Genomic DNA, 16,549 nt, shown 5'->3' on the forward strand with positions numbered 1-16,549 from the left:
GGAAAACAGAAACATAAATAAGTGATGCTAGTATATTAAGCATCATGGGTGACGTATTCAACATTTACCAAGTCCCTGCTATATGCCAAGCAGTATGGTGAGGAAGCAGGAGGTGTGTACAAAGTTCTTTAAGAGCACAAAAGAAATTCTTGCAAAGGTTTGTAAAGACATTCACAAGGATTTTCACCACAGTGTGACATCAGGGAGTTGGCAGTAACCTAGACGCCCATCACTAGGGAAATCACAGCAATGTGGATATAGCTCAAGAACACAGTGTTGAGTGAAAACAGTGGGAAACAGAGATTTACAGCCCAGCACCATCTTTGTAAATGTAAAAGGCGTACACAAAACACCGCATGTCTTAAATGATCAAGGATCTATATCAAACATATTGCAGCTTGTGTCTAGAAGAAGAATGAGAGTGGGTATTGAGAAAGACGAGGACAAATAATTTAAACAATGTAAAATAATATAAATAAGAGAGGGGCCTTGCAGGGACTGATGATGACAATGTGCTGAGAATTGAGGAGCAAAGTTAACTCTCTGCACCTGAGATACAAATAACAAGCTAATGGGAATCCAGCCAATAACCCTAATGAGAAGAATATTTCAGGGGGCCAAGAAGCATGGGGAGACATGAAGGCATGAAAGTGCATCAGCGGTTCAGGGAACACCACCAGGTTTAGTGCAGCTTGTAGTGGTTATGAAGAGCTAGTACTATTTGAATATTTGAACAACACCCTACACGTGGAAGGTATAACCATTCTAATCAATCTGTCCCCCTTTACTACACTGGGGTTAAAGCTCATGCTCTGCTCTGCTTCCATGCAGCCAACTGGTGAGATTCTCTTTCAGCCTCCTTGGAATCTTTGCATCTTGTGACTACTCCAGAAACCCTAGTTCAATAGATCATCCCTGTTTACCATGGCCTCAAGGAATGTGGCCCTTGATCTGAGGCTTTCATGCTGGAGTTCCACCAGCAGCAATGCTGCTGCTCTGGCTAGGAGTGGGGTGGGAAGGGAACTGGAGGCCCAAGGATGCCTCGCATTCTGGGGCACCTGCCTGGGGCGGTTCAACCCGCCTCCACCAACTCTGTGCTGCCAGTTAACTCTCACTGGTCACATTCCAGCTGGAGTCATTTCCCAGCTCTGACCTATGTCTCACTAGCACTCAGCACGGTGTCTGGCATATAGTAGGGGCTCAATAAACTTCTCAGTTGAATACAAGCCTTCCAAAGGAAACCTAGGTCAAGGTGGATACAAGCAGGATGCAGAAGCAGGAATGAGAAAGAACTGGGGTTTGCTGTACTATGGAGGGTAAAGGGAAAGAGCTGCAAGAAAACAGGTGCACAGGCCCTTGTAGACAGGTCGCCTCTGGGGCACGGTGGGCATACAGTAGGCGTGAAATAGTAGGGAAATAAACTGTAAAGAAATTAACAAGTGTTTAACACATTTTCTTTTTTACGTATGTCAAGTAAAAGTATGAAACTGAATCGAGAAAAGGGAAGTATGTGGGTCAGTGCTGGGTCTGTGGAAGGACTAACACTTCCAGAGGTCCTGACACACTCCACTGCCCCTCCGAGGACACAGAATGCATCCACAGGACGGCCCAAAATCTCTTGGGGAAGGGAGGGCGTTACTCTCACCTTCAGCCTCTAAGGGTCACACAAGCCTGAGTCACCGCGGTTGCCACTGTCACTAGTTCAAAGGCTTCTTCAATCTAATTCTTCAACTTCATTCTTGTCCCCCACTCCACCTCCAGCTCAATTAGGCTCTGCCCCACTTTAAAAAAAACAAAAACAAAAACACCTCCAACCTAAGCCAGCCCGGACTTGGATAAGTGAACACTCTAGTTTGCTACGGGAGGCCCTTTCCCACGCCTCGGCTTGCCCCCGCTAAAGGAACGGGCGCTCTGGTCCTCGCCAGGCGACGCGAAGCGGCGCGACCTGTCTCCGCCCTTCCCGCCTTCCCGCCCGCCGCCGAGCCCGCGCACGCCGAGCCCGCGCGCCTTACGTTAGGCCCGGCCCCCGGTGCTTGCCCAGCAGCGCGCAGGCGCGCGCTTCTGGGCCCGCGAGGGGAAGGAGGGCGGGGCCGAGGGGCCGAACCCTGGGGGAAGAGGCGGCGTCGGTCATGTGATGCGGTTTCACTGTTTACACGCGGAGCGGCCGGAGCTTTCGGCCTCAGTCAGGCGCTCGGCTCCGTTTCGGTTTCACTTCCGGTGAGGGGCCGCCTCAGAGCGGGTGGTTAGCCGACGGCGAGCGCAGGCGGCGGCGGTGACTGCGGCGCCGCTGCCGGGGGGCGTGCAGCAGCGCGGCGGCAGCGGCGGCTGGGCCTCGAGCGCCCGCAGCCCACCTCTCAGGGGCGGGCTCCCGGAGCGAGCAGGGCGGACGAGAAGATGGAGGAGCTGGTGGTGGAAGTGCGGGGCTCCAATGGCGCTTTCTACAAGGTACTTGACTCCAGGGCAGGCCCCATCTTCGCCCTTCTTTCCCTCCCTTTTCTTCTTAGCCTCGGCCGGAGGCAGGCCTGGGGCCCTCTTCCCAAACGCCGCGCCCGGGGCCAGGGCGCGCTCGGCGGGATGTTGTTTGGGAGGGAAGGAAGGACCGGACTTCGGGCCTGTAGGAAGCCCCTTGAGCCCCGCTGCCTCTCCTGTATGAGGCCCCGGCGCCTGTCGGAATGAGAAGCGGGCAAGGAAAAGAGGGTGCCCTTTCGGGGACCGAGCCCCGGCAGGGAGAGCTGGGGATGGGCGAGGGCCGACGGCAGGTAGGAGATCCGGGCGGGAAGGGCCGGTATCCGCGCGAAGTGACGGTGACGGCTTATTTCTGTTTTCTTAAATATCCTCTCCCAGTGGGATCCGGGCCTGACGTGTGGGTAGTTGCCGAGGAGCAGGGGGCGCTTCCGTCAAGCCGCCTCCTGCCTTGCAAAGAGGGTTTGCCATCTCCTTTGGCTTCTCTTTTCCTGTCCAGCATTGGGACTTCGGAGAGCTCCACTGTTCTGGGCGAGCGGTGTGAAGAAAGAGTAGTAAGAAGCTGCGGTCGGTACCAAATCACAATGGCAACTGATTATTAGTGACCTTTCTTTGTGGATTTCAGAAAAGATTTTAGATTCAAAAGTTTCAGGAAGACCCAGACATATCCGAGTAATGGTTTAAAGAAGTTGGTAATCTTGAATATTCGTGGCCCCTCCTCCCTTGTTATAAATGTGGGCAAATTCAGGAATACAGATGCTTCAGCGTCTAAAAACATTGGCAGCTCTGCTACTTAAGAAAAAAAATTAACCCTCCAAAGGCCTGGATATATGCCATGAAACTTCAGGAAATTATCATTATTGGGGAATTTTTTTAAGTGAGTGGAAATAATTGTTCTGTGCTCCAAGGGCTTGACTATCTCCTCTGTGTAATGTTGCAGTGAACTGTATTGTTGAGGTTTTAAATAGGCATGCATGGTTTTGCTGCGGGCTTTTCTTTTTTTAAGTTACACCATTGCAGACCTTACTAATATCTTACATTTTCAAAAGGAGGCTTAAAAATATTTTCCTATGTCGGTAGTGCGTCTCTTGGTCCATACTTGCTGTGGATCTAGCAGTCTATAAGTTCTCGTTTCCTCTTGAATGTCTCTCTATAACTTCTGTAAGTAATGTCCCACCTTACTACAGTATCTTGGCGACAGAAGGTGCATATAGAAGGAAGCATGGGAGTTAAATATTGCCATTGTCCAAATGCAATTCTTAAATCTATATAGGATTACATAAACGTTTCAAACGAGGTATATAGGAAAATAAACATTGACTTAACTATATATGTGTTTACCAATTTTATGGAGATTTTGGAGATCAATATATTTAATGAATGAGTAAAGTATGTAAACTGTTCCATACTTTTAGCAAAATGATGCAGTCAAAATTCTGGTTGCATTTTTTTCAGTGATCCATAATTCTGCTGGTTAGTTTGTGTAGAATCGTTCTGCTTCCTAGATTGGTAGTTTTACTCACTAGATTTGGGGCACTAGCTGTAATAAATATGAGCAGGGGCTAATGGTTGAGCGGTATTCTAATAGATCTGGGATATTAGCTTAGATGAGATGCCACTCTTACTGTCTTTTAGTGGAGTTTGCTTGCTACAGAGGGCAAGTAGTACATCGTGGTCTTGAAGGATATATTGTTCTGTTCGAGCAACCTGTGATTTGCTTCTGTGATTTTGCTTGCAAACTGATTGGAATATAAGAAAGACCCTCTATCTCTGCTCTTAATCTCCCCCTATTTTTGTTTTTAACGAAGTTGCTTAATTTGAAGGTGAATAAAAGGAATGGGTTGTCCCTTAGTTCCTTGAGGGGAAATATTAAACATGAACAAACGTGTGCAGAGAAATTGCTGTTATGTTTATTTAGTTAAGGTTTTGTTTTTAAGAAAACCTCAAATGGTCTGTATTGGTAGAAAAATAGTTTCTATAATGACGAAGGTTTAAATTCTTATAAGGCTCAATATTGATGTGAGTTATAAAAGTAAAGCAAAAGTAAACTGAGTTACTTGTCCAGTGGGATGGGCAGAAAAGATGGGAAATAAAGATGAATAAAAAATGAACTATTATGGAGAAATGTTACATTTATGAAAAAATTGGGAACCTGGGTTCATCGGATTGATTGAAAAGGCTTAAAGAACTAAACAACTCAAACAGCTTCAGTATAATTGAATTCAGACTTTGACTTGCCTAACAGAACCACCATATTGTAAGGTAGAGTTCTCCATCTTCTGAGCACATGGTCCAAATTTGCAGTATAAACTGGGTAGAGTATATGCTGGGAACAGTTGGGTTTTTTCCTCTAAAAAATTAACTCAAACTTAGGATTCAGAATTACCAGAACCATGAAACCCAAACCCTAAGATTGTAACAGCTCATTTCTATTTTTCCCTCTGGTGTTTTTTCTTAAAAACTCGAAAGTTGGATTTAGTAACTGTCAGAGCCACTACTTTTGTGCTTAGGTATTTCTTTGACTTAGAAAAAGTCATGTAATGAAAATTTTCTTCACATTTTCTCTGAAGTCTTCTGTACTTCAAGGAAGTAAATTGTTCAGGTCAACCACATGTTTTTTTCTTCCCAGTCTAAATAACCTTTTTAGTGTTTAGTATCTTTATGGAAGCATCAGTACTCCCCTTTTGAGTTGAGCATTTTCCAACTTCATACTCACACACTCTGAAAACCTCCAAATTATTCATTAAATGTAAAATTCAGTGGTATAAGAACTGGCTTTCTGATTCCTGCCCACTATGGGAATGTGCTTCCTGAGATGACTACAATCGTGCTTTTAACTGTTAACAGGTGCTGAGAGCTCTTGAGGTGCCAGGCAGGGTTCTAGGTGCTTTACCTCTCTTAATTTGTTTAATCACCTCCCACAACCCTGAGTTACCATTGTTATTTCCAGTTTATAGATGCGGACGTAGATGTACAGAGAGATGAGGTAAGTGAGTTACTACTAAGTGTCAGAGCTAGTAAGGGTCAGATCTGGGCTTTGAGATCAGGTAATCTGCCTTCCTGAAATGATGAAATTTAGCTTAAAGAAATGAATTGGATTGGATTTCCCACCCATTTTTGTAAATTTCATTGTAACTTTGTATTTTTTACTGTAATAATGCCTTAGCATTATTTTGTAAGTACAGTTGCAAGGATATTACCATTGACACAAAGACATCACAAAATATTGAGCTTATGTATTAGCTTCCTTTTTATTAACTCTTGCACCTTGACACATTACACTGTAATTCTTCATATGAATGCCTATTAATGAAAGATAAAGTTACAAATCTTTAATGCTCCTATGAAGTTTGCTTTTGTTACATTGGGAACACATAAGAACTGAAGCATTCAAAAGTTAGAATACCTACACACAGGAAAATTAATAACTCATTTAATACTATTCTCTCTATACCTGTGTGTTGTCTTTGCGTCAAGGTGAACCAGAAAGGATGCATTTTTCTCAGAATTTGTGGTAAATGCCCAAGTGAAGGCGAGTATTCCTAGTCATGCACTGTGGTTGGAAGAATTGTTGATGAGGTTTATTGTACTTTTCCCTTCCCATTGTTCATTCTCATACATTGTTAGTTCCCACATTCAAAGGGCGGCGAAGCAATAACTTGCTTTATATGTGAAGCCTTGGGTTTGAATCGTATTTTATCACATTTCATATGTCCTTATTGTCTATCTCCTACAGATTTTCTTTAGGAGGGATATTTTGCAATGCTTTTAAGTTTTCTCTAATGAGAATTATCAATGCACTACATGTGCTGTCTTCAGTGATAATGTAGTAGTTGTGTTCATTGGTGGTCAGGGGCTTACATTGAAATTTCTCTGTACAATCTAAGGTGTGAGGTATAGTGGGAGAGTAAGACTTCACCCAAATAGGGACAGACTTTCTTTTAGTTTCAGCAATCCCGGTGATGTAATGTTTGACTTAGATATCTCTAGTCATTACACACTTTGGTTAGTATGATTTTATGATTGCCTCTTTGGCCCAGTTGCCAGGTGGGGGATCCCATAATGATTTTTTGATTTTCTGTTTATTCCCCCTGATAAGGAGCCTGTGTCTGTCTTTTTTTTCCCTTTCTTTTTTTCATTTATTTATTTATTTTTGGTGTGTTGGGTCTTTATTGCTGCACACGGGCTTTCTCTACTCTTCATTGCTGTGTGTGGGCTTCTCATTGCGGTGGCTTCTCTTGTTGGGGAGCACGGGCTCTAGGCATGTGGGCTTCAGTAGTTGTGGCGCATAGGCTCAGCAGTTGTGGTTCGTGGGCTCTAGAGTGCAGGCTCAGTAGTTGGGGTGCACAGGCTTAGTTGCTCCGCGGCATGTGGGATCTTCCCGGACCAGGGATTGAACCTGTGTCCCCTGCATTGGCAGGCAGATTCTTAACCACTGCCCCACCAGGGAAGTCCCACTGTGTCTGTCTTTAACTGCACTTTTAGCACCTTTCTCAAACCCCAAAGATTTTCATCACTTTTTCTTCTGAAAGTCTAAATAACCTATTAGTATTTAGTATCTTTGAGAAAACAGCCTTTTCTCTTTCTATCCTAATTTTTAAATCTTTTTTTAAGTGTGCTTTTGTTGAGATGTAACTTTCTCAGATGCAGGAGTGTTTATGGTTCTGCATCTTTTATAAAATAGGCCCCTCTCTGCTTTACCTCTCATTTATTTAGTGCCACCTATGTGCCAGCCATCATGCTAGGCACTAGACATGTGTGATTTCATTATTCACAACAGCTTTAGGAGGCAAGTCCAGTTCCCCTGTATCCATTCCTTACTTACACAGACAAGGCATCTGAGGACCAGAGACCATTTCTTGGAGAGTCCCGCAGCTGTTATGTCTTAGATCCAAGGTTTTGAACCTATCTCTCATTCACAGCAAAACTCTTAACCACTAAGTTTACTGACCCTTGTAAGAGCCCTAGCTCTCATCCAGTCCCATGCAGCTCCCTTCTTGTATTCATTCAAACCTATTCAGTTGCCTTCTTTGGTAACCAACCCCTCAGGAATCCGCTGAACCTATCTTCTCATCAACTTTGCTTGATGTAGATAGGTAGAGAGCACAACAAAACATAGTTTTCCATAGTTGTTGGTGGGTGAGGTGATAATGCTCTGGGGTGGCCAGGGAAGGGAAGGGTATGAGTGTTGGGGTAAGGCAGGGGCAGGGCCGAAAAGGAGGGTTATTGGAGAAAGTATGATGAGAAGCAGAAAGACGGGACCTTTGTTGGATTTTTAGCAAAAGGCCTCAGGAGTCAGAGGAGACCTTTGCAACCTCTGAGTTTCTTTTATTCCCCTTATTACAGCAGCAACAAGAAGGTATTCCATGCCTTCTGTATTCACGTAATATGCAAACAGTGGCTAAAAATGACTGGTTTGGGAACAGTCACGCCAACATCCATATACAGGTAAGCCTCATTAACTCGAGGCGGTGGCCGCCGTAAGCTGTGATGATTACTCAAACCATTTTTGACACTCTACATCCGGAATTGCTTTTAGTGTCTTTGAAAACTTGGAAGCTTTTTTTTTGTTTTTTGTTTTTTGTTTTTTTGGTTTTTAGTAGTCACACAGTTGCAGATCTTCCTCCTTTGAAGGGACGTTTAATCTTAGGAAATAGGCAAATGTGGTGAATGAGTGTGATTAAACTATACAATAACTCTTTGGCAAATAGAAATAAATTAAAATAGAGCAATGAAGTAATGAGACTAACTTTTAGAGTGCTTTCAAGATGGATTTGAAAAGTCCCCAACATTTATAAATGTTTTAAATCAGTGCTATCCAGTGGAACTTTCTGTGATGATGGAAGTGGTCTCTACCTGCGCTGTCCTCTACAGTAGGTACTGAGCCCTGTGTGGCTTTTGAGCACTTGAAGTGTGGCAAGTGTGACTCAGACTGATTTTTAATTTTATTTAATTGTACCTAATTAAATCGAAATATGTACATATGACCAGCAGCTTCTATGGTGAGCAACAGCACGGTTTTAGACAAGGGCAGTAGTATTGGAAAGGTACCTGATTTAGTGAGAGCAGTTCTTCACCCAGCTGTAACAAGGTTCTCTTAGCTGACTAAAGGACTTAACATTTTCAGCATATAATATACAGTAAAGAACTAATACTAGTTACTGCCAAGGCATGCAAACATAAAATTTTAGGCGAGGATGGAGACAGAGCAAAGACATTTTTGGGTAAATAAGGGATTAGCTCCTAATAGGAGTCCCACCCTCAAAAAGCAGATTGTTAATTTGGTATTCGCCATCATGTAAACACAAGGGAGAAGTTGGGGTGGGGTGGGGGTCTGTTTTTCCTTTCTCCGTAATTTGTGGGACTTACTTTATAAAACTAAACGTCGAATTCCTCCAACTTTAACTCAAAATCAAGCCTTTCTGTTGCTGAAGTAATAGGCAAACCCCTGAGAGCACTGGGGGCATGCGCCCTTATAAAATCTAGTATATTCTAAAATATCATGGTCAGTATTAAACTAGAGTTCTTGAAATACTCTGAAGAGAATGGGTGTGATTTAAATATGGCTAAGGAAAAGTAAGCAAGATCAAAATGATAGGAAGAAAATGTGGATTTCCCCCCCCCACTTTAAACCAGCAACTATAAAGATACACATACATGCTTAATTTAGAAATAATAATTTAGCCATTTTGAGTATCGCAGAACACCTAGATTCCATTATAGTCCACCTTGATCATACAAGGAAACTGTCTTCTAGCATAGCTTTGCATTTATTCTTTTGCATGTGGATATCCAGTTGTCCCAGCTCCATTTGTTGAAAACAGTGTTCTTTTTTCCCCATTGAATTGTCTTGGCTTCCTTGTCCACAAAGGATTTACTTCTACCGCACCCCAAGCTGTTGCTCCAGGTCTAAGCCTTTGCTCCTGCTGCCCATTAGGCCTGCTGGGCCTCCCCATCCTCCACTCCCTAAGTTGGATAGGAACCTCGTCCTCTTCTGTTTGTCTTTCCTGACCAACATACTACCACCCCACCACCCGCATACCTTTCCTCCAAGGCTAGGATAGGAACCCCTTAGGCAATGATCCATGATAACAACTATTCATTGAACCCTTAATAGGTACTCTGAAGTTCAACAGTGAATAAAAGGCCTATATCACCCACCCTCAGGAAACTTACTGTTGGTAGGAAAATGGGCAAAAGACTATAGTGGGATAAGTTTATGGTGAGGATACTCAGAAGATGCTATAAGTATGTAGAGGATAGAATTTAACTTAGTCTTCTGGGTTTTCCCATAGCAGCTGACATCTGAACTGAATTGTAAAAGACCAGTAGGAGATAGCTAGGTGAAAAGAGGGGAAGGACAATAGGAAAGAAGGAACAGCAGCATGTACAGAGAGGCCCAAGTAGTTTAGCACTGCTGGATCACAGCCTACAAGGATGTGAAAGATGAAGCTTGGAGTGGTGAGCAGTGGGGCCAGGTCACAAAGGGCCTTTTTCAGGCAGAGGAGTTTAACCATAATCCTGCAGACAGGGAGAAACCACGAAAGGACAGAAACATGTACAGAACACACTGGAGTAAGAAGCTTAAATCTCTAAAGCCATTTTAAAATGAATTAAGATATAAAGCCCCTTGGGTTTCTTTATGCTTTATCCTACTCCTCTAATTGTCAAAACAAAAACAAAACCTCCTTTCCTGCACCTATTAAAAACTTAATTTTATAGAATTACGGACAGCATGCTGATTAAAGAATTCTTGATAATTAGTTAGCTATTACTTTTGTTATGTCCTTCTGCAGATTATTAGCAATTGCGTCATCAGATTTAAAAGATTTAAACCTCTGTACTTTATATTACTATTTCTTTTTTGCCAAGTGCCTGCGAGATTGAGAATTTAATTAAACTCTGGTAATTGGACTTTTAGTGGTATTAGCAGCACATTGCTTTTAAAGAGAACTTAGTGTACTTGTGCATATATAGATTTGAGATTATATTTAGTTATTTACTATTGTATTCTCCTAAAATTGTATTAAGGAGAAAAAGATAGGTTACAGCAGATCTACACTGACTGGTATATAGCTCTGGAACAAGTTTCTTAGTTTCCAGTACTTCTAGCCTGAAGTATACCTTCAGCTTTGCATTGTAATTTTCAATTTACTTGTCTGTCTTTGTCCTATGAGATGCTGAACTCTGGAGCAATTCTTTGTGTTTTATTTTAACTAATGAGTATTCCTAGGGCCTAGCACATAGTAGGTATCTAAATATAGATGTGACTCATGAATGAGTGATCCTCACAAACTGACAAACTTTCACTTGAAGCTTCATTCTGTTAAACATAAAATGTTTGGTATCTGTAAAGTGTAACTGAAAACAAAAATGATGTTTAAGCTTAGAAGTTAATTTAACTGGTGTTTTTTTTCTTATAGGCATTTGTAAAAGATGTTCATGAAGATTCAATAACAGTGGCATTTGAAAACAAGTAAGTGTCTTGATATAATTTTAATATTTAGGTTCTTTAATATTTTATGCTAATTTTTCCTTTTACTCCTCATTTTAAAAAATTCAAGTGTAGTTTGAGTGTTTTTCAGGAATGGATCTTCATGTTACTGACCAGGAAGTTCGTGAACAACTCAATATTAAACCAATGGAATGACTGTTCCTGCTAATGACCTCAGAGATCCCTTTTGTATAATCTTGATCCTTACATCTCAGTCCCCTTGAATGTGAAGAAAGAAACCAGATTCTTCTGTATTAGTAACTGAGGGTTTGAATAGGAATATTTGTAAATGTTAAAAGATGAAAATGAATGGATTCATGGGTACTGGGAAAGTTGATGTGAGTTTTGTAATGTTAAATCTAAAATTGATGGTTTTAGTCATCTGGTATATTTTATTGGAAATAATTGTTTGCCCATTAACATTTTTATCTGTTTCATATGTTTATAATCATTAATAGCAGTAACTGATCGTTTCTGCTTTCTTCTGCTAGGTGAGTAAATAAAAATACCTAGAGGCCTAGGAACATTAGCTATACAAAGGCATCAATAGTATAGATGTTAGCATTTTATTGGGGGAGACAGGTCTCTTGACTAAATTTTTTTAATGCTCATAACGGCTATTTTCAGAGTAGCCATTCAAGAATATAAAGTACATATAACCTCCTTAACCGGAGTATAGATGTGGTCATGATCTTAGGATTTTACTGAACTCTGAAGTCTGGCCAACAATTATAATGTTTGGCTTTTATTTACCAAGAGGAATTAATAGTGTATCAAAAGCAGATTGCAAGTCTACAGAGAGAAGAAATAAATTAGTGGTTGCTTAGTGGCTGGTGGGGATGGAGAACCATAGCTAAAGAGTATGGGATTTCTTTTTGAAGTGATGAAAATTTTCTAAAATTGACTGGTAATGGTTGCACATATCTGGGAATATACTTAAACCCATTGACTTGTACATACACTTCAGTGGATGCTTATATGGTTATGTGAATTATATCTCAATAAATCTGTTAAAATACAGTATCTGACCCAGACGTGCTATAATTAGAATGTTAGCAGAATCTTGTAGCTGCCAACAGGGCAAAGTACAGTTGACCCTTGAACAACGTGAGTTTGAACTGTGTAGGACCACTTATATGTGGATTTTTTTCAGTAGTAAATACTACAGTAGTGCACGATCCAGGGTTGGTTAAATCCGTGATGCAAACCACAGATATGGAGGAACTGTGGCTACGGAGAGCTGACTGTAAGTTATCCGTGCATTTTTGACTGCACAGAGGGTCAGCATCCCTAACCTCCGAGTTATTCAAGGGTCAACTGTAGTTTTCTCGGATGCCTAAAACGCATTTAGGGAGACAGATAAAAGGATTTAGAGTATCCAGCCCAATTCTCAGCTCCAGACAAATAGTCTTGGTCCCAAATACAAGTTTGGATAATAGAATACCTTTCTCTGAATACATAGAGCCAAAAGTTCCAGAATGTGCCTCTGCGTGATTATCCATGCATTATACACTAGATAACAGCATCACACCTCTAACAGAGGAATCTTTGATAACTTGGAGAGTAATTTTTTTTCTTGTACTTATACTCTTATCTGCTTGTTTCCATCACTAGGTAAACACTGTTTCCCATAAAGGGAGAGTTATCTTTATTTGCTACTCTTTTAGTTTCTCCTATAGTCCTTAATCTAAGGTATTAAGCAAACACTTATTTCCTCTGTGCATTCAAGAATGTATCTGTATTTATTTATACAGTGATAGATCAGTTCTCATTTGTTTTCAACCAGATTTCTACTGTAAACTTAAAATTATTCTTTCTATGGACCTCCTAATTGTCTGCCGTACCGTAGCTGTGTACAAGTTTCTCTTCTAGCTGTCATCCTGGGAATTTGAAATAGATCAACTTTTTCCTTGTGTTTGTGTAGTATGTATGAGATTCAACACTGGGTTTGAGCATGTCACCAGGATTTGATAGGTCCCTACCAAAGTAGTACTTTCCTTGCGTTTCCTTTTTGTTTTTCTGGGTTTTTTAAAACAAACAAAAAACAAACCTGATGTTTTGTAAAACTTCAGACTATATTTACCCTTTCTTTCCTTTCAATCATAAAGAAACTCCTATAATACCACATTATTTTAGATGCTTTCTTTTTGCCTTCCATATTTCATATTTTTTGAATAAAAAATTTGATTTTTATCTCTATACTTAAGACAAAATAATTCTTTGGAATGAAGAAACTTTATTATTATATGCTTTACAAATCAAATTTAGCAGTGAATCTTTAACATGTTAAGTCATTGAATTCAGTAAGTATATTAAAAAATTTTTCTGAAGTAAAGACTTTTTTTTGTTTGTTTGGCCACGTTGCACAGCTTGTGGGATCTTAGTTCCCTGACCAGGGATTGAACTCGGGGCCCTGGCAGTGAGAGCACCGAGTCCTAACCACTGGACCACCAGGGAATTCCCTAAAGACAATTTTTTTTAAGTTTCAGAGTTTTCAAGGGTGTATAATAATACAGAAAAGGGGTTCAGTGTAATATAGGCCCTAATCATATTTCCACAAATTCTGACTTACCTACTGTGCTATCTTATATAATAGCTCTTCTTAAAAAAAAAAAAAAAAAAAGCACTTTTCTCAATAGGATTTTACTTAGAGAGCCCTTTAGCAGAAAACCCAGAAATGACTGCTCTAGCAGTTGAATCCTCCAGTGTTTCTGCAAAGTTTATCTTTTAATACTCTATATCATTGTAGATATAAAAGAATAATTTGGTGTTTTTCAAAATTGTTCCACATAACTTTAAATTAAAAAACATAGGCAACTTACTGAACTCCTGTAGGCTGTCTCCATCGGGTTTCTGTGGTTTAGGAGACCCCACCAGGCCAGTGCATTGCTGGTACGCCATACTGATCAGCAGCCAGCTATCCATGGCAAGAACTGACCGCCTCGCGGGATCTAAAATTTAAAGGGGGAAAAGTGAGTTGTGAATTGCTAATGTGCTGACTGCCCCATTTTGCTTGGGAATTAGAGGGCACTTAGGACCAGTTTCTGTGGTCATCGGAATGTGGTTACAATTCCTTTGCAAGTGGAAGTATGGTGATGACGTTACTAACGCTTACTGATACTAACGTATTTAAGCATCAAAGGAAATTGCTGTTGTGGCCCTAAGTTTAGAACTCTTAGAGGTTGAAATTATTGGAAGAAAGACTTGTTTGGAAAATTGTAATGTTGATCTATTGTGTTTAGAGAAATATTCCAACTAGAACTACAAGGCTGCTGTGCTGCATGCAGAGTTTGTTGAAATGTGTCTATATTGCCATTATGCCCCACTCAGCGGAACACTGACAGTTTTAAAGCATTTGCTTCTTTAAACTAGAAAACCAAAGGGTCACACTTAACCAAAAGTTGATGGCAGCATGGTCATTGTTTCCATTAAACCAAAAAACATGTTAAATAATTGCATTTGCTTATTTGCAGCTGGCAGCCAGAGAGGCAGATTCCATTCCATGATGTGAGATTCCCACCACCTGTAGGTTATAATAAAGATATAAATGAAAGCGATGAAGTTGAGGTAAGTTTCCCCTGCCATCAAGTTATTAAGCACTGAAGAAGGGGGAGCATTTAATTTGCCTGTGCCTTTTGTATCCCTTGTCTTTAACACTTTTCAGTCTGCATTGAGAATTATAGCTCTGATGTATGTGTGCTTTTGACCGCTCCATCTTAATACTGATTGGAAATAATACATTATGGATGCTTAAGTGTGGCTGCCCGAGCAGCACTCAGGGTGCAGCTTTGAAAGTCACCACTGATTTCCTTTGCCCACTAGTATTTCTTTTCCCCCTTCCCTCATTCTCTGAATCTTTTGTTTGAATAATATATTGTTAGTTTACAACTGTGTCCCCGTTCTAAGTAAAATGGGTTAGGAAAAAATCATTCCTTAACGATAGAGCAGCATCCTAGGCTTGCTTTAAGTAGCAGAAAATCCTCCTGGGATATTTGTAAGAACTCATCTGCGAGTTTTAGTATATACACATACAGGTAAAACATCTTTTCACAGGAGATGCTATGAACCAACTGCTTATGTGCCATTGATGTCTGACCAAAAAGTGCTATGGAGATGTAGCACATTGACAAAAACATTATATTTGTGATTTCTCTAGCCGCTGAAGATTGTTGTGACACTTAAGGCACTTGGAGTCTGCTTTATGTTGTAGTTGGTCTATATAGTATCCTTTTCTTCCTCCCTGTTCATGTACTCCATTTTAAGCTTCTTCTCTTCTCCACAATGCCTTGTTAACAGTTGAATTTCATGAGCATTTGTGGTATGATGGAGGCAGCTAAGAATCCATTTGTACAGGTCAGGTAAGGTGTACTAGGTCCTTGAATTCTTATTTCCTGTGCTAGGTACAGATGGTCAGTGAAACAGAAGAGGCCCCAGCCTTGACAAGGTCACATTCTAGTGAGGATAGCTAATATTACGGCAGTTGTAAGTCCTAGGAAGAGAAAAAGAGGATGAAAGGTGATGTAGGGGCAGGAGTGCTATTTTAGAGAGTGCTCAGAGAAGGTCTCTGGATGTCCAGGCCTGTGTTCTTTTCTCTACAGCTTTATAGTGGAAATAGAATAAAGTGCTATTTATTTACCAAAAATGTACTCAGTACTTACTAGGTGAAAGGAACTGGGCTTGGTTTTGTGACGGATCCCAGTAGGGAGCACAAACAGTGTCTGTACTTGAGGACCTTTAGCTGTTCACTTTCCCCAGGAGACTACGAGCTTCCTGAAGTCAAGGACCAGGACTTTTGGTTTGTCTATATCAGAAGGCCTCATAATAGTGTTTGGATGGATAAAGGGGACTGTTTTTTCTTTTTTTCCCTCTCAACTGAGTCACATGACAGGTGGTAACCAGTGAGATGCTGTTGCTACAGTGACCTCACTAACTGAGGTTGTTGCTCTAGCTAGCGCAGAGCTGAAAGGAATTGATGGTCACAAGAGAGAAATGTAGGTTAAATCAAGTTGTACTGAGTCACTGTATTGTATAACCATTAACTTAGGTCTTTTGGTCTGTCTGTACCACGAATGCTCATAATAGTGATGAATAGAGGGGACTTTTTTCCCAACCTAGTCACACAACAGATGGGAACCAATGAACCACAGTTGCCAGGATGACCTCATTGTGTTACATAACAATTAACAAATAACTGAGGTTATTTCTCTGGCTAGAGCAGAGGTGAGAGGAAGTGTTGGGGGCAAGAGGGAAAGGAGGTTGAGTTCAGTTGTATTTCATCTCTGTGTTGTGTAACTATTAACTTCAGTAGTAAAAGGGAGACGAGAGTCAGAGCCTTGAGTTGCCGGTCTTCTCTCCTGTCCTCTCCTCCCCATCCTCCTCGTCCTCCCTGTGTTGTCTTTCTGCTTCTGAGTATTTCTTTCTCTCTCTCCATGTGTCTCTTTTCCTATTAACCTTGATTTGCTAGTGTCTTCACAAAAGGTTCCGTGCTGCACATCATAAGTGAACTGTGAAGTGGTCGCCAGAGAGATCAGTTTAGAAGAACTGATCCACAGTGTGTGAGAGCAGGAACGTGGTATCCAGAGGATTGCCAGC

The 16,549-nt window shown here is 41.1% G+C and overlaps 1 protein-coding gene across 12 annotated transcripts in view; it reads left to right on the forward strand.

Annotated features, from left to right (window-relative positions):
* Positions 1-2,150: 2,150 nt before the first annotated feature.
* Positions 2,151-16,549, forward strand: part of FMR1 (fragile X messenger ribonucleoprotein 1) — a 34,348-nt gene continuing 19,949 nt past the window's right edge. For all 12 annotated transcript variants that reach the window (XM_027096888.1, XM_027096890.1, XM_027096889.1 and 9 more), the window contains exons 1-3: positions 2,151-2,445; positions 10,887-10,939; positions 14,431-14,524. In XM_027096888.1, coding sequence (XP_026952689.1) covers positions 2,395-2,445; positions 10,887-10,939; positions 14,431-14,524 — 198 coding nt within the window. In that variant the 5' untranslated portion in view covers positions 2,151-2,394. The remainder of the gene's footprint in view (positions 2,446-10,886; positions 10,940-14,430; positions 14,525-16,549) is intronic.

Source organism: Aethalodelphis obliquidens, unplaced genomic scaffold (assembly GCF_003676395.1).
Source record: "Aethalodelphis obliquidens isolate GAN/ISIS:26980383/991018 unplaced genomic scaffold, ASM367639v1 scaffold110, whole genome shotgun sequence".
Taxonomy (NCBI): Eukaryota; Metazoa; Chordata; class Mammalia; order Artiodactyla; family Delphinidae; genus Aethalodelphis; species Aethalodelphis obliquidens.